The sequence below is a fragment of the Somniosus microcephalus genome, chromosome 8 (assembly GCF_052327205.1).
Source record: "Somniosus microcephalus isolate GS21.2 chromosome 8, FLI_Smic_1.0, whole genome shotgun sequence".
In the NCBI taxonomy this organism is placed as follows: domain Eukaryota; kingdom Metazoa; phylum Chordata; class Chondrichthyes; order Squaliformes; family Somniosidae; genus Somniosus; species Somniosus microcephalus.
Window position 1 is genome coordinate 10085149 of NC_140994.1, and position 27296 is coordinate 10112444.

A 27296-nucleotide genomic window follows, 5' to 3' on the forward strand; every position below is an offset into this window, starting at 1 on the left:
AGCTCGATTCGAATAAGTCACAATGGCCTGTTAGTAAAATCTGGGGAAGAAATTGATTTATTTAAAAACATCTAATAATGTATTTTAACAACAACAACTTGTATTTATATAGCGCTTTTAATGCAGTAAAATGTCCCAAGGCGCTGTACAGGAGTATTATAAGACAAAAAAATTGACACCGAGCCACATAAGGATAAATTAGGGCAGGTGATCAAAAGCTTGGTCAAAGAGGTAGGTTTTAAGAAGCATCTTAAAGGAGGAGAGAGAGGCGGAGAGGTTTAGGCAGGGAATTCCAGAGCTTAGGGCCCAGGCAGCTGAAGGCACGGCCACCAAAGGTTGAGCGATTATAATCAGGGATGCTCAAGAGGGCAGAATTAGAGGAGCGCAGATATCTCAGGGGGTTGTGGGGCTGAATGAGATTACAGAGATAGGGAGGGACGAGGCCGTGGAGGGATTTGAAAACAAGGATGAGAAATTTGAAATCGAGGCGCTGCTTAACCAGAAGCCAGTGTAGGTCAGCGAGCACAGGGGGTGATGGGCGAACGGGACTTGGTGCGAGTTAGGACACGGGCAGCCGAGTTTTGGATGATCTCAAGTTTACGTAGGGTAGAATGTGGGAGGCCGGCCAGGAGTGTGTTGGAATAGTCAAGTCTAGAGGTAACAAAGGTATGGATGAGGGTTTCAGCAGCAGATGAGCTGAGGCAAGGGTGGAGACGGGCGATATTACGGTGGTGGAAATAGGCGGTCTTAGTTATGCTGCGGATATGTGGTCGGAAGCTCATTTCAGGGTCAAATATGACACCAAGGTTGTGAACAGTGTGGTTCAGCCTCAGACAGATGTTAGGGAGAGGGATGGAGTCAGTGGATAGGGAACAGAGTTCGTGACAGGAACGGAAAACAATGGCTTCGGTCTTCCCAATATATAATTGGAGAAAATTTCTGCTCATCCAGAACTGGATGTCGGACAAGCAGTCTGACAATTTAGAGACAGTGGAGGGGTCGAGAGAAGAGGTAGTGAGGTAGAGCTGGGTGTCGTCAGCGTACATGTGGAAACTGACGCTGTGTTTTCGGATGATGTCGCCGAGGGGCAACATGTAGATGAAAAATAGGAGGAGGCCAAGGATAGATCCTTGGGAACACCAGAGATAATGATGTGGGAGTGGGAAGAGAAGCCGTTGCAGGTGATTCTCTGGCTATGATTAGATAGATAAGAATGGAACCAGGCGAGTGCAGTCCCACCCAGCTGGACGATGGTGGAGAGGCGTTGGAGAAGGATGGAGTGGTCAACCGTGTCAAAGGTTGCAGACAAGTCAAGAAGGACGAGGAGAGATAGTTTACCTTTGTCACAGTCACAAAGGCTGTCATTTGTGACTTTGATGAGAGCTGTTTCGGTACTGTGGCAAGGGCGGAAACCTGATTGGAGGGATTCAAACATGGAATTGCGGGAAAGATGGGCACGGATTTGGGAGGCGACAACACGTTCAAGAACTTTGGAGAGGAAAGGGAGGTTGGAGATGGGGCGGTAGTATGCAAGGACAGAGGGATTAAGGTTTTTTTTGGGGGGAGCGGGGTAATGACGGCAGATTTAAAAAATATATATTTTTCTCTCCTGACTCCTTACTGGGGCACGGGTTCCCAAGGTGTAGAGCAGGGGATGGACTGGCCTTATGGTATCGGGGAGATTTCCCATGGCATTGTATTCTTTTTATTTATTCGTTCATGGGATGTGGGCGTCACTGGCAAGGCCAGCATTTATTGCCCATCTCTATTTGCCCTTGAGAAGGTGGTGGTGAGCCGCCTTCTTGAACTGCTGCAGTCCGTGTGGTGAAGGTACTCCCACAGTGCTGTTAGGGAGGAAGTTCCAGGATATTGTCCCAGCGACGATGAAGGAACGGCCGATATATTTCCAAGTCAGGATGGTGTGTGACTTGGAGGGGAACTTGGAGGTGGTGGTGTTCCCATGCACCTGCTGCCCTTGTCCTTCTAGGTGGAAGAGGTCGCGGGTTTGGGAGGTCCTGCCGAAGAAGCCTTGGCGAGTTGCTGCAGTGCATCTTGTAGATGGTACACACTGCAGCCACGGTACGCCGGTGGTGGAGGGAGTGAATGTTTAAGGTGGTGGAGGGGATGCCAATCAAGTGAGCTGCTTTGTCCTGGATGGTGTCCTGATGGCACATTCGACTCCCTCAGTACTGCACTGGGAGTGCCAGCCTGGATTTTGTGCTCAAGTCTCTGGAGTGGGACTCGAACCCACAACCTTCTGACTCAGAGGCGAGAGCGCTGCCCACTGAGCCAGAGCTGACACCTATGCCCAATATACAATGTATAAAATCAATAATCCTTCATAGGAATACATTGATATTTGTTATCAAGTTTCATTTTTGTTTGAAATAGCTGCAAAAGGGATTGGTTACCAATTGTTAATTAAGTTTAGATATTATTCATATTGCTATTGTGTCAGCCGTGGCTCAGTGGGCAGCACCCTCGCCTCTGAGTCAGAAGGTCGTGAGTTTAAGTTCCACTCCAGAGACTTGAGCACAAAAATCCAGGCTGACACTCCCAGTGCAGCACCGAGGGAGTGCTGCACTGTCAGAGGTGCCATCTTTTGGATGATAGGTTAAACCGAGTCCCCGTCTGCTCTCTCCGGTGGACGTAAAAGATCCCATGGCCACTATTTCGAAGAAGAGTGGGGGAGTTCTCCCCGGTGTCCTGGGGCCAATATTTATCCCTCAATCAACATCACTGAAAACAGATTATTTGGTCATTTATCACATTGCTCTTTGTGGGATCTTGCTGTGCGCAAATTGGCTGCCGCGTTTCCTACATTACAACAGTGACTACACTTCAAAAAGTACTTCATTGGCTGTAAAGCGCTTTGGGACATCCTGAGGTTGCGAAAGGCGCTATAGAAATGCAAGTCTTTCTTTCTTTAATGCACCTCTTTCATGAATAGATATTTGATTTATAGTAATTGCACATATATTTCTATTTAATGCACAGATATTATTTAATATACAGAATACATTTTATTTTTATAGAAACTAATATATATTATTAATGCATAATTATTTAGCTCCTGCATATTATTTAAGGTATATATTATTTTATGCATAATTATGAATGCATCTATATTTTTTAATGCATATATACACACACTAGGGTTTATTTCTAGAGGGATAGAATTGAGAAGTAGGGAAGTTATGCTAAACCTGTCTCGAACCTTGGTTAGACCACACTTGGAGTACTGCGTACAGTTCTGGTCGCCATATTATAAAAAGGATATGGAGGCACTGGAGAGGGTGCAGAGAAGATTTACAAGGATGATACCAGAAATGCGAGGGTATACATATCAGGAAAGGATGAACAGGCTGGGTCTCTGTTCTCTTGAAAAAAGAAGGCTGGGGTGAAAAAGGGGTGACCTAATAGAGGTCTTTAAAATAATGAAAAATTTTGATAGAGCGGATGCAGAGAATGTTTCCACTTGTGGGGAAGAGCATAACTAGAGGCCATCAATATAAGATAGTCACCAAGAAATCCAACAGGGGATTCAGAAGAAACGTCTTTACCCAGAGAGTGGTGAGAATGTGGAACTCGCTACCACAGGGAGTGGTTGAAGTGAATAGTATAGATGCATTTAAGGGGAGGCTGGACAAACATATGAGGGAGAAGGGAATAGAGGGTTATGCTGATAGATTTAGATGAGGAAAGACGGGAGGAGGCTCGAGTGGAGCATAAACGCCGGCATGGACTGGTTGGGCCGAATGGCCTGTTTCTGGAATAAAAACAGAAAATGCTGGAAATACTCAGCAGGTCAGGCAGCATCTGTGGGGAGAGAAACAGAGTTAGCGTTTCAGGTCGATGACCCTTCGTCAGAACTGGAAAAGGCTGGAGATGGAACAGGTTTTTAAGCAAGTGGAGGGGCAGGGAGAGGGGGGAGGAGAGGAAAGAACAAAAGGGAAGGTCTGTGATAGGATGGAAGGCAGGAGAGATTAATATATCCTATGTAATCCTATGTAAACACTCCTGTTTGATGGGCATATTAATGTAAAATGTGGCACCTGCACTTTCTGGATTAGATAGGACGAGTTTAATACTTCGCTAAAAAAGAATTAAAGGGCATCTTTTTGAGAGCTGTCGCTTGTGATCGATTCTAAAAGCCCGGGCGCTGTTTCTGCATTGCAGTCAGACGCCGAAACAGGCAAGTCTGTGGGATTTATCGCCGGGCTAATGCCCAGGAGCTGACGGTGCAGGGACATGACTGGGCGTGCACAGCAAAAAAAAATTAAATTGCCCGTGCAAACCTTTGCAAAAATCCTTATTTTGTTTTTATAAATATATATATATTTTTTTACAAAATTGGGAAAATACAAAAATTGCATCCCCTTAAGCTCTATGATAAAATGTTACAATTTTAAGTTAGAGACCCGATTACTCTACAAATTCATCTTACTGTTCATCCGTTCCATGCATCATTAGTGCAAATAATTATTAATGTATAATTAACTTGCAAAGACTCAGACTGAATGATTTCAATGAAACGCTTTGGGATTACTGAAGCCTTCAGCTGCACCGTGAATAGACACCGTAATTACAGGGATACAATACGCTCGCAACATATAAGCCACCAGCTTGTTCCAGCAATTATACGGTGCTGTATTTCTAGATGTATCTTTGCTGTTTAAACTGCTTCACTTTATTTTAATTGGAGAGATTGAATAGAATGGGCCCGTATTCCCCAGAGTTTAGAAGAATGAGAGGTGATCTCATTGAAACATAAAATTCTTAAGGGGCTGGACAGGGTAGATGCTGAAAAGCTGTTTCCCCTGGCTGGGGAGTCTAGAACCAGGGGTCAGAGTCTCAGAAGAAGGGGTCGGCCATTTAGGACTGAGATGCGGTGGAATTTCTTCACTCGGAGGGTTGTGAAGCTTTGGAATTCTCTACCCCAGAGGGCTGTGGAGGCTCAGTCGTTGAGTATATTCAAGACAGAGAGCGATAGATTTTGGGATATTAAGGGAATCAAGGGATATGGGGATAGTGCAGGAAAGTAGAGATGAGGTCGAAGATCAGCCATGGTCTTATTGAATGGCGGAGCAGGCTCGAGGGGCCGAATGGCCGACTCCTCCTATTTTTTATGTTCTTATTTTTGTGAAGCTAGGAGGCACATTGCTCAGTATTGAAGGGGTCAAATACCAGGGGACTGTGCTGCATTAGCCAATCTCAGTCAAGTGGTGGGGGTGAGAGCAGAGCGTTAAATTGCCTCATTGTTGCTGTGTTTGGGAAGGCGGCGGGGGGGGCGGGCAAAGAAATTAGTCACTAACAAAGCAGCTTGATCTCGGTGTACTCTTTTAGTGTGGGTGGTTAAAACAAATGGGCTGTAAATTAATAAAACTTTAAATAAAACTTAACAAATTAAATTAAAATTTGGTTGGCCAGTCCCCGCGACGCCCACCGGTCGCGGAAGGCCTCAAGCGTGCCGGCGGACACCACATGCTCCATCTCCAGGGCCACCCGGGCGCAAACATGTTGATCTCAGTGTAGACAGAAGGTCTGGGGTTCAAGTCCCACTCCAGAGATTTGAGCCCACAATCCAGGCTGACACTCCAATGTCCTACTGAGGGAGTGCTGCACTGTTGCAGGTGCCGTTTTTCGGATGCGACATTAAACCGCAGCCCTGTCTCCTCTCTCAGGTAGACATAAAGTTCCCATGGCACTATTTTGATAGAAGAGCAGGGGAGTTATCCCCAGTATCTCTCAACCACTCAATCACTGAGACAGATTATATTGGACATTCTCACATTGTTGTAGGTGGGAGCTTGCTGTGCGTAAATTGGCTGCCACGTTTCCTACATTACAACAGTGACTACACTTCAAGAAGTACTTCATTGGCTGTAAAGCGCTTTGGGATGTCCTGAGGTTGTGAAAGGCGCTATATAAATGCAAATCTACAGTTACAAAGAAATTCTTGAGAAATTAGAGCTTGTTACACTCGAGCTGAGAAGGTTCTAGGCTTCACGTGACAGGTCTTTGAAGGGTTATGATGTGGTAAACAGTGACAGATTGTTTCCACTGGTCAGTGAGACAGTAGCGAAAGGGCACAAATTAAAATACAGTAATAACAAAAAGAATTAAAGGGTGGTTAGAATGTGAAATTCTGTCACAGACTTTGGTTGAAGCAAAGTCCATAAATTCTGGATTATGCAAGCCTGTAAATACATGGGACCAGTTCAGGGCAGTGTCCGAGGCCCAACCATCTTCAGCTGCTTCATCAATGACCTTCCCTCCATCATAAGGTCAGAAGTGGCGATGCTCGCCGATGACTGCACAGTGTTCGGTGCCATTCGCAACTCCTCAGATAATGAAGCAGTCCACGCCCGCATGCAGCAAGAACTGAACATTCAGGCTTGGGCTGATAAGTGGCAGGTAACATTCGCGCCACACAAGTGCCAGGCAATGACCATCGCCAACAAAAGAATCTAACCACCTCCCCTTGACACTGAACGGCATTACCATCATCGAAACACACACCATCAATATCTTGGGGTTCACCATTGATCAGTAACTTAACTGGACCAGCCACATAAATACTGTGGCTACAAGAGCAGGTCAGAGGCTGGGTATTCTGTGGCGAGTGTCTCACCTCCTGACTCCCCAAAGCCTTTCCACCATCTACAAGGCACAAGTCAGGAGTGTGATGGAATACTCTCCACTTGCCTGGATGAGTGCAGCTCCAACAACACTCAAGAAGCTCGACACCATCCAGGACAAAGCAGCCCGCTTGATTGGCACCCCATCCACCACCTTAAACATTCACTCCCTCCACCACTGACGCAGTGTGTACCATCAACCATGATCTTATTGAATGGCGGAGCAGGCTCAAAGGGTCAAATGGCCCACTCCTGCTCTTATTTCTTATGTTCTTATCTACAAGATGCACTGCAGCAACTCGCGAATGTTTCTTCAGCAGCACCTCCCAAACCAGCGACCTCCACCACCTAGAAGAACAAAGGCAGCAGATGTATGGAAACACCACCACCTCAAAGTTCCCCAACAACAACAACTTGTATTTATATAGTGCCTTTAACATAGTAAAATGTCTGAAGGTGCTTCACAGGAACAATTAGCAAACAAAATTTGACACCGAGCCACATAAGGTGAAATTAGGGCAGATGACCAAAAGCTTGGTCAAAGAGGTCGGTTTTAAGCAATGTCTTAAATGAGGAGAGAGAGGTAGAGAGGCGGAGAGGTTTAGAAGGGAATTCCAGAGCTTAGGACCCAGGCAGCTGAAGGCACGGCCGCCAATGGAGCAATTAAAATCAGGGATATTCAAGAGGCCAGAATTGGAGGAGTGCAGCGATCTCGGATGGTTGTAGGGGCTGGAGGAGGTAACAAAGATAGGGAGGGGGTGAAGCCATGGAGGGCTTTGAATACAAGGATGAGAATTTAAAAATCGTTGCGTTGCTTAACTGGGAGCAAATGTAGGTCAGCGAACACAGGGTTGATGGGTGAACAGAACTTGGTGCGAGTTAGGACACAGCACCAGAGTTTACGTAGGATAGAACCTGGGAACAGCATATGGGTGAATCTTCACCAAATAGACAGTGAGCTGTGACCTGCCATGAACTGGTTCATCGGGCTTCAATACACATCTTCAATGCATGCAGTGTGGCCTTTTTAAAAAAAAAACCTGTGCGAATTCACTTTGTTTAAAAACAGAACACTAAAACATCACTCATTCACAAATCCTTTCCAAAAAGTAAAATAAAATGATCAAAAATCACACTGCAGTATGACATTTTCATTTTGAATTTGTTTGTTCGCAAAGTCCGGAAGGGGCTTCACTCTGTATCGAACCCATGCTGTACCTGCCCTGGGAGTGTTTGATGGGACAGTGTAGGGGGAGCTTTACTCTGTATCTAACCCATGCTCTACCTGCCCTGGGAGTGTTTGATGGGACAGTGTAGAGGGAGCTTTACTCTGTATCTAACCCATGCTGTACCTGCCCTGGGAGTGTTTGATGGGACAGTGTAGAGGGAGCTTTACTCTGTATCTAACCCATGCTCTACCTGCCCTGGGAGTGTTTGATGGGACAGTGTAGAGGGAGCTTTACTCTGTATCTAACACATGCTCTACCTGCCCTGGGAGTGTTTGATGGGACAGTGTAGAGGGAGCTTTACTCTGTATCTAACCCATGCTCTACCTGCCCTGGGAGTGTTTGATGGGACAGTGTAGAGGGAGCTTTACTCTGTATCTAACACATGCTCTACCTGCCCTGGGAGTGTTTGATGGGACAGTGTAGAGGGAGCTTTACGCTGTATCTAACCCCGTGCTGTACCTGCCCTGGGAGTGTTTGATGGGACAGTGTAAAGGGAGCTTTACTCTGTATCTAACCTGTGCTGTACCTGCCCTGGGAGTGTTTGATTGGACAGTGTAGAGGGAGCTTTACTCTGTATCTAACCTGTGCTGTGCCTGCCCTGGGAGTGTTTGATGGGACAGTGTAGAGGGAGCTTTACTCTGTATCTAACCCGTGCTGTACCTGCCCTGGGAGTGTTTGATGGGGCAGTGTAGAGGGAGCTTTACTCTGTAACTAACCCGTGCTGTACCTGCCCTGGGAGTGTTTGATGGGACAGTGTAGAGGGAGCTTTACTCTGTATCTAACCCGTGCTGTACCTGCCCTGGGATTGTTTGATGGGACAGTGTAGAGGGAGCTTTACTCTGTATCTAATCCGTACTGTACCTGCCCTGGGAGTGTTTGATGGGACAGTGTAGAGGGAGCTTTACTCTGTATCTAACCCGTGCTGTACCTGCCCTGGGAGTGTTTGATGGGACAGTGTAGAGGGAGCTTTACTCTGTATCTAACCCGTGCTGTACCTGCCCTGGGAGTGTTTGATGGGACAGTGTAGAGGGAGCTTTACTCTGTATCTAACCTGTGCTGTACCTGCCCTGGGAGTGTTTGATGGGACAGTGTAGAGGGAGCTTTACTCTGTATCTAACCCGTGCTGTACCTGCCCTGGGAGTGTTTGATGGGACACTGGATACTGTGGTAAGGTTCTCCCAGCGCACTCGGAGAACAAACAATTACCTAATCTTTTATTTTTTGAATATGGAAAGTTCTCGGCCTCCAAGCAAAGAATGGTCTGACAGGGACCCGCTTGCCAGGGCAGGTTGACAATGATCGTGATCGGTGCCTTGGTACTTCAGTCCAGAAAAGTTATTGAAGTAAAGGTCAGTTCCCGAGCTGGGACCTCTACGCCCTCTCTCAGCGTCCATTTGCCACTCTGAATAGTTCCTTTCGCCTGTGAATTCTGGCCATCGAGCACACCTTCCTGCGGATTGTGCGGAGTTCCGCTCTGTAGTCCTCGTGGTGCATCTGGATGTACCCCTGGGGTTCACAGAGTGTCTACATGACAGAAAAATGGGGTTAAAATGTGCAGCATTGATTGGAAAGCACACAGTCACCTCCTCATTGCTCATCACTTGCCTTGGTGCACACTATTTCCCTCTTTAGTCTGTCTCTCTCTTTCTCTCCGTACATCTTGATTTGTTTATTTCTCTCAAGACAGCTTTCTCTCGTTCCTTGGTTCCTTCCTCTTTCTCAATCACTGTTTCTCTCTAAATTTCTATCTGCTTTTCTCTCTCTCTATCGCTCTGTGTCTATGTCTCTGCCGTGGCCCTTTGTGTCTGTCTTTTTCTGTCTGTCTCTCACTCTCATCTCTATCTCTCTCTCACTCACTGTCTATGTATATCAGTCTATCTAACTCTCCCTCTCTCTCTCACTGTCTCTCGCTCTGTATCGGTTTCTATCTCTATCCCTCACTCACTCTCTCTCTATCTCCCTCTCTCTCACTCTCTCTGTCTCTCACTCTCTCTTTCTCTCACACTACCTCTCATTCTATAGCTCTCAGTCTGTCTCTATCTATCGCTCACTCAATCTCTCTGTCTCTCTCACTCTGTCTCTCATACGCTCTTTCTCTCTCTCTCTCAGTCTCTCTCTCTCGCACGCTCTGTCTTTGTCTCAGTCTCTCTCTATCTCTATATCTCATTCTCTCACTCTTGTTCCCTCTTACCACCAATTTCCTCCAACGGCCCATGCAACTTCGGTGCAAGATCGGTGTAAACTCCGGATACACCAGGTAATCAAGGTTTCTGCCAATCTTCCACCGACGTTACCACGGCCGATCGGGAGAAACTCCAAGGAAATTCCCAGCGACACTCTCTCTCTCATTCTCTGTCTCGTGCTCTCTCTCTCTCTTTCTGTCTTTCACTGTCTGTCTTCCTCGGTTCCTTGCTTGCCCTCTCCATTTATCTCATTGTCTCTTGCTCTCTCTCTTCTCTGTCTCACCCTCTCTATCTCTCTTCCTCTCTCTCACACACTCTCTCTCTGTTTCTGTCACTCTCTCTGTCTCTCTCACACTCTCCCTCTCTCTCTCACACACTCCCTCTCTCTCTCACACACTCCCTCTCTCTCTCACACTCTCTCTCTTATAGTTTCCATCTGTTTACACATCCCATCAGCTACTCCCGACCTTGCCTATTGACCCTGTTAACTGGTGGCTATCCCAGTTGAGTTACCTCAAACGCCTGGAAGAATTCCTTGTATCCGTCCTTTAATATGTAAAGTTCCGGAAAGCACAGCCTGGGATACACGTTTGCGTTCCGATCCATTCTCCTGAGATTCCGACAACTGGGGAGAAAAAAAAATTGGAATAAACTTTGCCAGAGGGACAGGTCAGTTGGTTTGACCAGGGTGTTGCTAATGCCAGGAATCATAGAGGTTTATGGCACAGAAGGAGGCCATTCGGCCCATCGTGTCTGCGCCGGCCGAAAAAGAGCGATCCAGCCTAATCCCACTTTCCAGCTCTTGGTCCGTAGCCCTGTAGGTTACCGCACTTCAAGTGCATATCCAAGTACTTTTTAAAAGCGATGAGGGTCTCTGCCTCTACCCTTTCAGGCAGTGAGTTCCAGACCCCCACCACCCTCTGGGTGAAAAAAATTCTCCTCAACTCCCCTCTACTCTTTCTCCCAATTACTTTAAATCTATGCCCCCTGGTTATTGACCTCTCTGCTAAGGTTCTTCCTATCTCACGTAAGAAAACTACGAGGCACTTGGTCTGAGTATTAAGGCTTTAATCAACTGTTTTTCAACATGGAGATCTAGTTGTGTCCTTCACTAGTTCCTGTTATGAATGTCCTGGGCAAGCTGGGCCCGTGCCCGAGTATTTATACTCTCCCTGGACAGCGCCACCAGCAGGCCGCCCAGTATCATTTCATAAGTTATTTCCACATGTATAAGATTCTTAAGGAGCTGGACAGTGTAGATGCTGGGTGGATGTTTCCCCTGGCTGGATAGATAGAACCAGGGGTCACAGTCTCAGAATAAGTGGTCGGCCATTTAGGACTAAGATGAGGAAAAGTTTCTTCACTCAGAGGGTGGTGAATCTTTGGAATTCTCTACCCCAGAGGGCTGTGGAGGCTCAGTCGTTGAGTATATTCACTAGTATATGGACACTAAGGGAATCAAGGGATATGGGAATAGGGCGGGAAGGTGGAGTTGAGGTAGAAGATCAGCCATGATCTTATTGAATGGGGGAGCAGGCTCGAGGGGCCGAATGGCTGACTCCTGCTCCTAATTCTTATGTTCTTATGTGTGGGACCGAGTAAGCCAGAGAGGGGTGATGAGGGGACGGGGAGAGAATGAAAGCAGCAGGGTGTTAGTGACACTTACACTCTGGGACCTCGCTCAGAGGAGAACTCGCAGTGAAAGATGATGACGTTACACCTCCTCATGGGACAAGGCGACACCTGACTTGAGAAGAAGGTGTTGATGAGCTGCTCCTCTGTGTACAGGTTCAGGGCTCCCTGCAAAACACACGGGGCAAAGTCTTCAGAATTAACTGGATGCCCGGATTTGAAGAAATTCCACTTCCCTCACTGTGATAATGGAAAAAAAAGACTTGCATTTCTGCAGCGCCTTTCACGACCTCAGGACGTCCCAAAGCGCTTTACAGCCAATGAAGTACTTTTGAAGTGTAGTCACTGTTGTTATGTGGGAAACACAGTAACCAATTTGTGTACAGCAAGCTCCCACAAACAGCAATGTGATAATGACCAGATAATGGCCTAGAAATTCCGTGGGCTGCGCCACCCGTTAGCACCTTAAGAGGGCACTTAGTGGGTTGGATGCCACTGGCCACGCCTCCCGGTAAATTTAGCGGTACGCTAATGGTGGCGCTAGCCGTTAGCGTTGCGCCGCTACCGATGACGTCATCGGTGTGCGCAGCGCCCCGCTACCGCCCCGATCACGAAATTTAGTTGCGCCCCCCTGCTTTAACGCCGGTCGCTATTTGCGACCGGTTCAGGGGGGCCTACCTGCGGCGGTAGAGGCGCTGAGGTGTGGGGCGGCCATTTATTTTGCTTGCCGCCTGCCAGCACCTCTCCACGCCGCCGTCCCCGGCCTCCTGAGCACCCCCTCCCCCCGCGGAGTGCCGGCTGTGTTCCAAGAGCCCGGCACTTCTCCTTGGTGCCGGGCTCTTTTGCCGACACTCGCGATCTTTGATCGCGCTGCAGTAGGCCCCTCCCCTTTAAGAAGGGGAGGAAGGCCTGCAGTACCACAGCGCACCATGCCGCAGCGTGTGGCACTGCAGCACGTTGCGCAGCGATATTGAGTTGCAGCGCCCCAAGAGGGATGCGGGGCGCCTCCAGTAGCGCCGCGCTTCCCTCTGGGGCGTGCAAAGTCAATTTCCGGCGGGCGGCCGCGACTACTTCTGGGGCGCTACTTTTAGTGCTCTGGCGAGGCTGGCGCAGGCCAATCTCTTATAGCGATGTTGGTTGAGGGATAAATATTGGCCCAGGACACCGGGGAGAACTCCCCTGCTCCTCTTCGAATAATACCATGGGATCTTTTACGTCCACCTGAGAGGGCAGACGGGGCCTCAGTTTAACATCACATCCGAAAGACGGCACCTCCGACAGTGCAGCACTCCCTCAGCACTGCACTGGGATGTCAGCCTGGATTTTGTGCTCAAGCCTCTGGAGTGGGACTTGAACCCACGACCTCCTGACTCAGAGGCGGGAGCGCAACCCACTGAGCCGCGGCTGACGCGATGATGAGCAGAATCACATCGGGAAAAATGATATAGTTCAAAATGTTGGTGCAGGCCCGCCTTTCTGTCCCTTTGCCAAGTGGGCAACGTTCAGGTATGTGGCGAGAGAGCGAGAGATTGGCAGGCCATTCGACCAACACTCATGGACAAACCCAATCCTGTCTTCACTCAACATTCAGACACGTGACGGGTCCATCAGGGAGCGCTGGTTTGGGAACAGGATCAGGAGCGGGAGCGGGAGCCCTACCGCGGAGCGCCAGGTCTGGTTTCTACTAGGTGGGTTTTTGGCAAAGCATTACGGGCGACGGTGAGGGAAAGGGAGTAGGACGGAGAGAGTAAAACACCCCAAAGGAGAGGCTTCCCCCTGCCCCCGGGCCTTTCTTGGCCAATACCCAGCCATTAATATCGGCACTAGGGCGCTCTCCCTTGTCCACCTGCATCAGGGGATAAGGTCGTGGGAAAGGGACAACCGCCTAGAATCTGAAATGAGGAGAGCAAGAAACACACAACACCGCACGCCATAAACTATGTGTAAGAAACAAACCTTTATGTGCCCTCCATCATATTCGTATGGGTAACGACAATCTACTATCACAAACTCATCGATAACACGCTCAAACTCCCCGACCAGCAAAGCTGCCACCTGCAAAACATCCCAGGATAGCAGTGAGACCATTGCTCCATAATGCAGACATAAAAGAACTTTACAGCCAACAAAGCACTTTTTTGCTGTGTAGTCACTGTTGTAATGTGGGAAACGCGGCAGCCAATTTGCGCACAGCAAGCTCCCACAAACAGCAATGTTGAAGAAGAAGAAGAAGAAGAAGATAATGACCAGGTAATCTGCTTTTGGGATGTTGATTGAGGGATAAATATTGGCCAGGACACCGGGGAGAACTCCCCCTGCTCTTCTTCGAAATAGTGCCATGGGATCTTTTACGTCCACCTGAGAGAGCAGACGGGGCCTCGGTTTAACGTCTCATCCGAAAGACGGCACCTCCGACAGTGCAGCGGATCCCTCAGCACTGGCGCAGGGAGTGTCAGCCTGGATTATGTCAGAGACCCAAAGAAAGGGCACGGTGCAGGAGAAGACAAGGTTGGAAAGATCAGCAAGGGGACATTCCTGCAGCGCCAACGTAGAGTGGGGCGGGAAAGTCGGGGGGGGGCTTGGCACAACGTAAAACCAAATGCTCGGTCGAGGAATGATCCGGTTTACTCCTCTCCTCCTCCAGTTGAGATGTTGTCTCTTGCTGGGACACAGATTCCACGGAGCCCGGCCATTCTCGCGCCGAATAGCACGACTTCATGCAAGGGTCCCGCACGGCGGGTGTGTGCAGACCATTCCACCAGAAGGGCCATCACAGCAAAACTCCTCTGGTGGGGGTGGGGGGGGGGGAGGGGGAGTCCAGAATAAGCGGGGGACAACCTTAAAGCTGTTGAGGCTGGGGGTCAATTTCAACCCTGAGATTGATAGATATTTGTGAGGCAAGGGTTACGGACCCAAGGCTGTTAAGATACAGAACAGCCATGATCTGATTGAATGGTGGAACGGGCTCGAGGGGCTGAATGGCCTCCTCCTATTACTGTGTTCCTGTGGCTCCTGCCCTCAGATATCTTCTATTTATCTTCTATGTTACTATAGCAGGGACAGGGTACTGAATTTGGATGATCAGCCATGATCGCATTGAATGGCGGAGCAGGCTCGAGGGGCCGAATGGCCTACTCCTGCTCCTATCTTCTATGTTTCGATGATATCCACACCAACCCTGGCTGATTTTCCCTCCCAAGGCACTAGGGCAGAGGCAACTACCCCTACTGGCACCCCAGCTGAGGTCAGCTCACTCCGACCAAGGCCGAGAATCGAACCTGCGGGTTTCCTGGGTGTACGGCTCAATCCCACACACTCTTCACCCATTCATCAATCAGAGGGCAGTGATACTAACCGTCTGAGCAGAAATATATTTCAGATCCTGATGTTTCCCCTCTTCCACTGGCAGAACACAGGCCTAGAGCAAGGAGAAAGGACACAACAGTCATCAACTGCCGCAATCCTCTATTCTCACCCAAGGTCAAGGACGTCACAGCTGGGAACGCAGCACTTTCCAATTTCAGGTACCCACTGTCCAATCAAACACTCCCATGGCAGGTACAGCACGGGTTAGATACAGAGTAAAGCTCCCTCAACACTGTCCCATCAAACACTCCCAGGGCAGGTACAGCACGGGTTAGATACAGAGTAAAGCTCCCTCTACACTGTCCCATCAAACACTCCCAGGGCAGGTGCAGCACGGGTTAGATACAGAGTAAAGCTCCCTCTACACTGTCCCATCAAACACTCCCAGGGCAGGTACAGCACGGGGTCAGATACAGAGTAAAGCTCCCTCTACACTGTCCCATCAAACACTCCCAGGGCAGGTACAGCACGGGTTAGATACAGAGTAAAGCTCCCTCTACACTGTCCCATCAAACACTCCCAGGGCAGGTACAGCACGGGTTAGATACAGAGTAAAGCTCCCTCTACACTGTCCCATCAAACACTCCCAGGGCAGGTACAGCACGGGTTCGATACAGAGTAAAGCTCCCTCTACACTGTCCCATCAAACGCTCCCAGGGCAGGTACAGCACGGGTTAGATACAGAGTAAAGCTCCCTCTACACTGTCCCATCAAACGCTCCCAGGGCAGGTACAGCACGGGTTAGATACAGAGTAAAGCTCCATCTACACTGTCCCATCAAACGCTCCCAGGGCAGGTACAGCATGGGTTAGATACAGAGTAAAGCTCCCTCTACACTGTCCCATCAAACACTCCCAGGGCAGGGACAGCACGGGTTAGATACAGAGTAAAGCTCCCTCTACACTGTCCCACCAAACACTCCCAGGGCAGGTACAGCACGGGTTAGATACAGAGTAAAGCTCCCTTTACACTGTCCCATCAAACACTCCCAGGGCAGGTACAGCACGGGTTAGATACAGAGTAAAGCTCCCTCTACACTGTCCCATAAACACTCCCAGGGCAGGTACAGCACGGGTTAGATACAGAGTAAAGCTCCGTCTACACTGTCCCATCAAACAGTCCCAGGGCAGGTACAGCACGGGTTAGATACAGAGTAAAGCTCCCTCTACACTGTCCCATCAAACACTCCCAGGGCAGGTACAGCACGGGTTAGATACAGAGTAAAGTTCCCTCTACACTGTCCCATCAAACAGTCCCAGGGCAGGTACAGCACGGGTTAGATACAGAGTAAAGCTCCCTCTACACTGTCCCATCAAACACTCCCAGGGCAGGTACAGCACGGGTTAGATACAGAGTAAAGCTCCCTCTACACTGTCCCATCAAAGACTCCCAGGGCAGGTACAGCACGGGTTAGATACAGAGTAAAGCTCCCTTTACACTGTCCCATCAAACACTCCCAGGGCAGGTACAGCATGGGTTAGATACAGAGTAAAGCTCCCTCTACGCTGTCCCATCAAACACTCCCAGGACAGGTACAGCACGGGTTAGATACAGAGTAAAGCTCCCTCTACACTGTCCCATCAAACACTCCCAGGACAGGTACAGCACGGGTTAGATACAGAGTAAAGCTCCCTCTACACTGTCCCATCAAACACTCCCAGGGCAGGTACAGCACGGGTTAGATACAGAGTAAAGCTCCCTCTACACTGGGAGCGGGAGGGAGAGGGAGAAGGGGTGCCTGAGGTGGTTCTTACTTTAGAGAAATCTCCGATGAGGTCTTTTTCATCTGAGTCTGGGATTTGTTTAGCGTCGACTTCCTGGCAGGAGGACCGTCGCCGGAGATTATAAACCTGGATAAAGAATCAGAGACCGGAATCAGAATGGGATCAATGCAGCGGAACTGCCTGCAATCCTCTCCCTTGAAGGTGCGGACTTGTTGCTGGGGAACGGATTTCACGGGCACCGGCCGCCCTCCAGTACCTTGCCCATCTGGCCATATGTGAGTCTAGACAGTGAGTCGCGACAGGCTATTCCACTGTGAGGGCATCGCAAACGTACCTGATCCTTTCCTTGCATGAACAGTTTCAAACACTTTGCACCAGGGGTCGCTGGATAGCGGCCGGGAGCAGGAATCCAGGCTGATTTAGATTTCTTCTCCTACTTATGGACTCTGAGGCCGAGTATTGATCTGCTATCAGACCCTAGGACCACAGACCCCTGTCCCATCACCGTGTGGGGGAATCACAGACACAGACCCCCGTCCCATCACCGTGTGGGGGAATCACAGACACAGACCCCCGTCCCATCACCGTGTGGGGGAATCACAGATACAGACCCCCGTCCCATCACCGTGTGGGGGAATCGCAAACACAGACCCCCGTCCCATCACTGTGTGGGGAAATCGCAAACACAGACCCCGTCCCATCACCGTGTGGAGGAATCGCACACACTGACCCCCGTCCCATCACCATGTGGGGGAATCACAGACACAGACCCCCGTCCCATCAGCGTGTCGGGGAATCACAGACACAGACCCCCGTCCCATCACCATGTGGGGGAATCACAGACACAGACCCCCGTCCCATCACCGTGTGGGGGAGTCGCACACACAGACCCCCGTCCCATCACCATGTGGGGGAATCACAGACACAGACGCCCGTCCCATCAGCGTGTCGGGGAATCACAGGCACAGACCCCTGTCCTATCACCGTGTGGGGGAATCACAGACACAGACCCCCATCCCATCACTGTGTTGGGGGAATCACAGACACAGACCCCCGCCCCATCACCGTGTGGGGGAATCACAGACACAGACCCCCGTCCCATCACTGTGTTGGGGGAATCACAGACACAGACCCCCATCCCATCACCGTGTGGGGGAATCACAGACACAGACCCCCGTCCCATCACCGTGAGGGGGAATCACAGACACAGACCCCCGCCCCATCACCGTGTGGGGGAATCACAGACACAGACCCCTGTCCCATCACCGTGTGGGGGAATCACAGACACAGACCCCTGTCCCATCAGCGTGTGGGGGAATCACAGACACAGACCCCCGTCCCATCACTGTATGGGGAATCACAGACACAGACCCCCCGTCCCATCACCGTGAGGGGGAATCACAGACACAGACCCCCGTCCCATCACCTTATGGGGAATCACAGACACAGACCCCCGTCCCATCACCGTGAGGGGGAATCACAGACACAGACCCCTGTCCCATCACCGTGTGAGGAAAAAAACCAAAGTCGTTGTCTTCCAGCAAAGATCCAGACCTCAGGGACCCAAATTAAATTTCACAATAGGAACAACCAAAATTGAACAAACCACTAACTACACATACTTGGGCTTAAAAATCAGTTCTACGGGAAACTTCAAACTGGCTGTGAATGAACTGAAAGAGAAAGCAAGAAGGGCTTTCTATGCCATTAAAAAATCAATCCAAATAGAAATCCCAATTAGCATTTGGCTAAAAATTTTCAAATCAGTAATCGAACCAATTGCACTCTATGGCAGTGAGGTATGGGGACCGCTAACACAACAAGAATTTGCAAAATGGGACAAACACCCAATTGAGATCCTACATGCAGAATTCTGTAAAAGTATCCTCCGGACTCAAAGGAAAACAGTAAACAATGCATGCAGGGCGGAACTAGGCCAATATCCATTAATAATCACTATCCAAAAAAAGAGCCACCAAATTTTGGAATCACCTACAAATGAGCAACCACCAATGCTATCACTACGCCGCCCTGAAATGCCAAGAGATGACCATAAAGAAAAATACCCTCAGTCAACTAGTCCTGGGACTCAGTGAAGTAACTACTAACAATACTAACAATAACCAGCCCCAGGACAGTGACAGCGTAACACAAAGAATCCGACCCAACACAATCGTCGCTAAGCAAAAGGAAAAATATCTGACATATTGGGCAGAAACAACAAAAACCCAAAGCAAACTCAATTGCTACTTGGCCCTAAACAGACAATACAACATAGCTGATTACCTGACCATGGTAAAGGATAACAAACTGAGAAAAACCTTGACAAGGTACAGACTTAGCGAACATAGCCTAGCGATCGAAAAAGGCAGACACAGGCAGACCAGGCTGCCAAGAGAGGACAGGATATGCTCTCACTGCAGTCAGGGAGTAGTGGAGACAGAGATGCATTTCCTCACAGCCTGTGGAAAATATCAGGGCATCAGGGAGAATTTCTACCAAAAATTCTCACAAAAATGCCCTGAATTCAGAAATCTGAATGACAACCAAAAACTCCCATACCTACTGGGGGAGGAGAGAAGCTGTGTAGCACTGGCAGCACACTATGTTACAGCTTGCCATGAACAGAGGGACAACCAGTAAACTAAGAAAAGAGTATATATAAATAATGCGAATGTATATTTATACACTCAGGGATATACCTGTTTATACACTGTATGAATAGAACTGCGTTTATGTGTTCAACCATGAATGTATTTTGATGCTTTGGCAACATAAGATGTACCTTATCATGCCAATAAAGCGATTTGAATTGAATTGAATTGAATTGAATCACAGACACAGACCCCCGTCCCATCACCGTGTGGGGGAATCACAGACACAGACCCCCGTCCCATCACCGTGAGGGGGAATCACAGACACAGACCCCTGTCCCATCACCGTGTGAGGGAATCACAGACACAGACCCCCGTCCCATCACTGTGTTGGGGGAATCGCAGGCACAGACCCCCGTCCCATCACCGTGTGAGGAAATCACAGACACAGACCCCCGTCCCATCACCGTGTTGGGGAATCACAGACACAGACCCCCGTCCGTTCACCGTGAGGGGGAATCACAGACACAGACCCCTGTCCCATCACTGTGTGGGGGAATCACAGACACAGACCCCCGTCCCATCACCGTGTGGGGAAATCACAGACACAGACCCCCGTCCCATAACCGTGAGGGGGAATCACAGACACAGACCCCTATCCCATCACCGTGTGAGGGAATCACAGACACAGACCCCTGTCCCATCACCGTGTGGGGGAATCACAGACACAGACCCCCGTCCCATCACTGTGTTGGGAGAAACACAGACCCCCGTCCCATCACCGTGTGGGGGAATCACAGACAGAGACCCCCGTCCCATCACTATGTTGGGGGAATCACAGACATAGACCCCTGTCCCATCACCGTGTGAGGGAATCACAGACACAAATCCCCATCCCATCACCATGTGGGGGACTGACAGACACAGACTCCCGTCCCATCACCGTGTGGGGGAATCACAGACACAGACCCCCGTCCCATCACCGTGTGGGGGAATCACAGACACAGACCCCCGTCCCATCACCGTGTGGGAGAATCACAGGCACAGACCCCTGTCCCATCACCGTGAGGGGGAATCACAGACACAGACCCCCGTCCCATCACTTTTGTGGGGGAATCACAGACACAGACCCCCGTCCCATCACTGTGTTGGGGGAATCACAGACACAGACCCCCGTCCCATCACCGTGTGGGGGAATCACAGACACAGACCCCGTCCCATCACCGTGTGGGGGAATCACAGACACAGACCCCTGTCCCATCACCGTGTGGGGGAATCACAGACGCAGACCCCCGTCCCATCACTTTATGGGGAATCACAGACACAGACCCCCGTCCCATCACCGTGAGGGGGAATCACAGACACAGACCCCCGTCCCATCACCGTGTGGGGGAATCACAGACACAGACCCCCGTCCCATCACCGTGTGGGGGAATCACAGACACAGACCCCTGTCCCATCATCGTGTGGGGGAATCACAGACACAGACCCCCGTCCCATCACCTTATGGGGAATCACAGACACAGACCCCCGTCCCATCACCGTGTGGGGGAATCACAGACACAGACCCCCGTCCCATCACCGTGAGGGGGAATCACAGACACAGACCCCCGTCCCATCACCGTGTGGGGGAATCACAGACACAGACCCCCGTCCCATCACCGTGAGGGGGAACCACAGACACAGACCCCTGCCCCATCACCGTGTGAGGGAATCACAGACACAGACCCCCGTCCCATCACCGTGAGGGGGACTCACAGACACAGACCCCTGTCCCATCACCGTGTGGGGGAATCACAGACACAGACCCCTGTCCCATCACCGTGAGGTGGAATCACAGACACAGACCCCCGTCCCATCACCGTATGGGGAATCACAGACACAGGCTGTGTCCTTCGATGACGGTGAGTGATTATCCCTTCTGTTAAGTTGTGGCAAAAAATAACCAAGGCAGTGGTAACAGCTTCCCTGCGAATCACAACTTTTACCCGTCTCTGCTCTGTCTCCCAGTTCCCACGGAAACTGCTTTTCCTTTTTTTCTGTGCTGGTGTTTGATGTCTGTCGGCCTGTTCATTGCGTTTGCTGCTGAGCTGTGTCAGAGGGGTGGAGACAACAGCCCCCCATCGCATGTGGCCACAGTCCTGTTGGGAGGAGAAACAAGCAAAACAGCAAACTGCTCAGGTCAAAAAGAACTCCCCAGGCGCGGTACTGAATTTAGACAAAGAATCTAAATTGAAATTCAAGGTGGGAATTTGCTCAGCAAGGAGGGGGTCGTGGGGGCCAAGGAATAGAATATTTTGCCCCTTCAGTCACACTCCCAGGACAGGTACAGCAGGGGTTAGATACAGAGTAAAGCTCCCTCTACACTGTCCCATCAAACACTCCCAGGGCAGCTACAGCACAGGTTAGATACAGAGTAAAGCTCCCTCTACACTGTCACATCAAACACTCCCAGGGCAGGTACAGCAGGGGTTAGATACAGAGTAAAGCTCCCTCTACACTGTCCCATCAAACACTCCCAGGGCAGCTACAGCACGGGTTAGATACAGAGTAAAGCTCCCTCTACACTGTCCCATCAAACACTCCCAGGGCAGGTACAGCACGGGTTAGATACAGAGTAAAGCCCCCTCTACACTGTCCCATCAAACACTCCCAGGGCAGGTACAGCATGGGTTAGATACAGAGTAAAGCTCCCTCTACACTGTCCCATCAAACACTCCCAGGGCAGGTACAGCACGGGTTAGATACAGAGTAAAGCTCCCTCTACACTGTCCCATCAAACACTCCCAGGGCAGCTACAGCATGGGTTAGATACAGAGCAAAGCTCCCTCTACACTGTCCCATCAAACACTCCCAGGGCAGGTACAGCAGGGGTTAGATACAGAGTAAAGCTCCCTCTACACTGTCCCATCAAACACACCCAGGGCAGCTACAGCACGAGTTAGATACAGAGTAAAGCTCCCTCTACGCTGTCCCATCAAACACTCCCAGGGCAGGTACAGCACAGGTTAGATACAGAGTAAAGCCCCCTCTACACTGTCCCATCAAACACTCCCAGGGCAGGTACAGCACGGGTTAGGTACAGAGTAAAGCTCCCTCTACACTGTCCCATCAAACACTCCCAGGGCAGGTACAGCACGGGTTAGATACAGAGTAAAGCTCCCTCTACACGGTCCCATCAATCACTCCCAGGGCAGGTGCAGCACGGGTTAGATACAGAGTAAAGCTCCCTCTAGACTGTCCCATCAAACACTCCCAGGCCAGGTACAGCGCAGGTTAGATACAGAGTAAAGCACCTTCTACACTGTCCCATCAAACACTCCCAGGGCAGGTACAGCACGGGTTAGATACAGAGTAATGCTCCCTCTGCCCTGTCCCATCAAACACTCCCAGGGCAGGTGCAGCACGGGTTAGATACAGAGTAAAGCTCCCTCTTCACTGTCCCATCATACACTCCCAGGGCAGGTACAGCACGTGTTAGATAGAGAGTAAAGCTCCCTCTACACTGTCCCATCAAACTCTCCCAGGGCAGGTGCAGCACGGGTTAGATACAGAGTAAAGCTCCCTCTGCACTGCCCCATCAAACACTCCCAGGGCAGGTACAGCACGGATTTGATACAGAGTAAAGCTCCCTCTACACTGTCCCATCAAACACTCCCAGGGCAGCTACAGCACGGGTTAGATACAGAGTAAAGCTCCCTCTACACTGTCCCATCAAACACTCCCAGGGCAGCTACAGCACGGGTTAGATACAGAGTAAAGCTCCCTCTACACTGTCCCATCAAACACTCCCAGGGCAGGTACAGCACGGGTTAGATACAGAGTAAAGCTCCCTCTACACTGTCCCATCAAACACTCCCAGGGCAGGTACAGCACGGGTTAGATACAGAGTAAAGCTCCCTCTACACTGTCCCATCAAACACTCCCAGGGCAGGTACAGCACGGGTTAGATACAGAGTAAAGCCCCCTCTACACTGTCCCATCAAACACTCCCAGGGCAGGTACAGCACGGGTTAGATACACAGTAAAGCTCCCTCTACACTGTCCCATCAAACACTCCCAAGGCAGGTACAGCATGGGTTAGATACAGAGTAAAGCTCCCTCTGCACTGTCCCATCAAACACTCCCAGGGCAGGTGCAGCACGGGTTAGATACAGAGTAAAGCTCCCTCTACACTGTCCCATCAAACACTCCCAGGGCAGGTGCAGCACGGGTTAGATACAGAGTAAACCTCCCTCTACACTGTCCCATCAAACACTCCCAGGGCAGGTACAGCGCAGGTTAGATAAAGAGTAAAGCTCCCTCTACACTGTCCCATCAAACACTCCCAGGGCAGGTGCAGCACGGGTTAGATACAGAGTAAAGCTCCCTCTACACTGTCCCATCAAACACTCCCAGGGCAGGTACAGCACTCGTTAGATACAGAGTAAAGCTCCCTCTACACTGTCCCATCAAACACTCCCAGGGCTGGTACAGCACGGGTTGGATACAGAGTAAAGCTCCCTCTACACTGTCCCATCAAACACTCCCAGGGCAGGTACAGCACGGGTTAGATACACAGTAAAGCTCCCTCTACACTGTCCCATCAAACACTCCCAGGGCAGGTACAGCATGGGTTAGATACAGAGTAAAGCTCCCTCTGCACTGTCCCATCAAACACTCCCAGGGCAGGTGCAGCACGGGTTAGATACAGAGTAAAGCTCCCTCTACACTGTCCCATCAAACACTCCCAGGGCAGGTGCAGCACGGGTTAGATACAGAGTAAAGCTCCCTCTACACTGTCCCTTCAAGCACTCCCAGGGCAGGTGCAGCACGGGTTAGATACAGAGAAACCTCCCTCTACACTGTCCCATCAAACACTCCCAGGGCAGGTACAGCGCAGGTTAGATAAAGAGTAAAGCTCCCTCTACACTGTCCCACCAAACACTCCCAGGGCAGGTGCAGCACGGGTTAGATACAGAGTAAAGCTCCCTCTACACTGTCCCATCAAACACTCCCAGGGCAGGTGCAGCACGGGTTAGATACAGAGTAAAGCTCCCTCTACACTGTCCCATCAAACACTCCCAGGGCAGGTGCAGCACGGGTTAGATACAGAGTAAAGCTCCCTCTACACTGTCCCATCAAACACTCCCAGGGCAGGTGCAGCACCGGTTAGATACAGAGTAAAGCTCCCTCTACACAGTCCCATCAAACACTCCCAGGGCAGGTACAGCACGGGTTAGATACAGAGTAAAGCTCCCTTTACACTGTCCCATCAAACACTCCCAAGGCAGGTACAGCACGGGTTAGATACAGAGTAAAGCTCCCTCTACACTGTCCCCATCAAACACTCCCAGGGCAGGTACAGCATGGGTTAGATACAGAGTTAAGCTCCCTCTACACTGTCCCATCAAACACTCTCAGGGCAGGTACAGCATGGGTTAGATACAGAGTAAAGCTCCCTCTATACTGTCCCATCAAACACTCCCAGGGCAGGTGCAGCACGGGTTAGCTACAGAGTAAAGCTCCCTCAACACTGTCCCATCAAACACTCCCAGGGCAGGTACAGCACGGGTTAGATACAGAGTAAAGCTCCCTCTACACTGTCCCATCAAACACTCCCAGGGCAGGTACAGCACGGGTTAGATACAGAGTAATGCTCCCTCTACACTGTCCCATCAAACACTCCCAGGGCAGGTACAGCACGGGTTAGATACAGAGTATAGCTCCCTCTACACTGTCCCATCAAACACTCCCAGGGCAGGTACAGCACGGGTTAGATACAGAGTAATGCTCCCTCTACACTGTCCCATCAAACACTCCCAGGGCAGGTACAGCACGGGTTAGATACAGAGTAAAGCTCCCTCTACACTGTGCCATCAAACACTCCCAGGGCAGGTACAGCACGGGTTAGATACAGAGTAAAGCTCCCTCTTCACTGTCCCATCAAACACTCGCAGGGCAGGTACAGCATGTGTTGGATACAGAGGAAAGCTCCCTCTACACTGTCCCATCAAACTCTCCCAGGGCAGGTGCAGCACGGGTTAGATACAGAGTAAAGCTCCCTCTACACTCTCCCATCAAACACTCCCAGGGCAGGTACAGCACGGGTTAGATACAGAGTAAAGCTCCCTTTACATTGTCCCATCAAACACTCCCAGGGCAGGTACAGCATGGGTTAGATACAGAGTAAAGCTCCCTCTACACTGTCCCATCAAACACTCCCAGGGCAGGTATAGCATGGGTTAGATACAGAGTAAAGCTCCCTCATTACTGTCCCATCAAACTCTCCCAGGGCAGGTACAGCACAGATTTGGTACAGAGTAAAGCTCCCTCTACACTGTCCCCATCAAACACTCCCAGGGCAGGTACAGCATGGGTTAGATACAGAGTAAAGCTCCCTCTACACTGTCCCATCAAACACTCCCAGGGCAGGTATAGCATGGGTTAGATAGAGACTAAAGCTCCCTCTATACTGTCCCATCAAACACTCCCAGGGCAGGTACAGCACGGGTTAGATACAGAGTAATGCTCCCTCTACACTGTCCCATCAAACACTCCCAGGGCAGGTACAGCACGGGTTAGATACAGAGTAAAGCTCCCTCTGCACTGTCCCATCAAACACTCCCAGGGCAGGTGCAGCACGGGTTAGATACAGAGTAAAGCTCCCTCTTCACTGTCCCATCAAACACTCGCAGGGCAGGTACAGCATGTGTTGGATACAGAGGAAAGCTCCCTCTACACTGTCCCATCAAACTCTCCCAGGGCAGGTGCAGCACGGGTTAGATACAGAGTAAAGCTCCCTCTACACTCTCCCATCAAACACTCCCAGGGCAGGTACAGCACGGGTTAGATACAGAGTAAAGCTCCCTTTACATTGTCCCATCAAACACTCCCAGGGCAGGTATAGCATGGGTTAGATACAGAGTAAAGCTCCCTCATTACTGTCCCATCAAACTCTCCCAGGGCAGGTGCAGCACGGGTTAGATACAGAGTAAAGCTCCCTCTACACTGCCCCATCAAACACTCCCAGGGCAGGTACAGCACGGATTTGGTACAGAGTAAAGCTCCCTCTACACTGTCCCCATCAAACACTCCCAGGGCAGGTACAGCATGGGTTAGATACAGAGTAAAGCTCCCTCTACACTGTCCCATCAAACACTCCCAGGGCAGGTATAGCATGGGTTAGATACAGACTAAAGCTCCCTCTATACTGTCCCATCAAACACTCCCAGGGCAGGTGCAGCACGGGTTAGATACAGAGTAAAGCTCCCTCTACACTGTCCCATCAAACACGTGCATGGGGGTCCCCAATGGTTCTGTGGGCAGATGAACCACTCACTGACGCATCCAGACTACATAGATCGCAACTTCCATCCAGGTCTGTGTTGAGCTGATCTGTGATGGACCAGGCTGTAGGAGTGCTATAACAGACCTTGGTATCTTTGGAATAAGGGAGAAAAAGATCTACACGCCAGGATTCCTGCTCCTGATCACTACCGGGTGCGCCTTGCTGGAAAGCAGGTGCACGTAACTCAGGTGAGGAGAGGATCTGACAATTCCACAGCTGAATAGCCAACGCTCACTGTCATGGCTCATGTGAAGAATGAGCATGTAGGAGAGGTTGCAAAATGGATCAGAGGGGAGTTGAGGAGAAATGTTTTCATCCAGAGGGTGGTGGGGGTCTGGAACTCATTACCCTAAAGGGTTATAGAGGCAGGAACCTTCATCGTTATTAAAAAGTACTTGGATAGGCACTTGGCTATGGACCAGGAGCTGGAAAGTGGGATTAGGCTGGAGAGCTCTTTTTCGGCCGGCACAGGCACAATGGGCCGAATGGCCTCCAATCTGTGCCGTAAACTTCTATGATATAAAATGCCCAGCGAATGTAGAACTGGACCCCACCGGCAGCTAGTGCTGAACAGAATAGGAGAGATCAAATAATCTC

At 50.3% G+C, this 27296-nt stretch overlaps 1 protein-coding gene across 1 annotated transcript in view; it reads right to left on the bottom strand.

Moving 5' to 3' along the window:
* Window positions 1-8865: 8865 nt before the first annotated feature.
* Window positions 8866-27296, bottom strand: part of cdc25d (cell division cycle 25 homolog d) — a 37088-nt gene continuing 18657 nt past the window's right edge. Inside the window, exons 7-13 of the mRNA XM_085994223.1 lie at window positions 21358-21510; window positions 16806-16901; window positions 15041-15103; window positions 13642-13740; window positions 11720-11853; window positions 10567-10678; window positions 8866-9394 (exon numbers count right to left, since the gene is read on the bottom strand). Of these exons, the coding sequence (XP_085850349.1) occupies window positions 9254-9394; window positions 10567-10678; window positions 11720-11853; window positions 13642-13740; window positions 15041-15103; window positions 16806-16901; window positions 21358-21510 (798 nt within the window). The 3' untranslated portion in view covers window positions 8866-9253. The remainder of the gene's footprint in view (window positions 9395-10566; window positions 10679-11719; window positions 11854-13641; window positions 13741-15040; window positions 15104-16805; window positions 16902-21357; window positions 21511-27296) is intronic.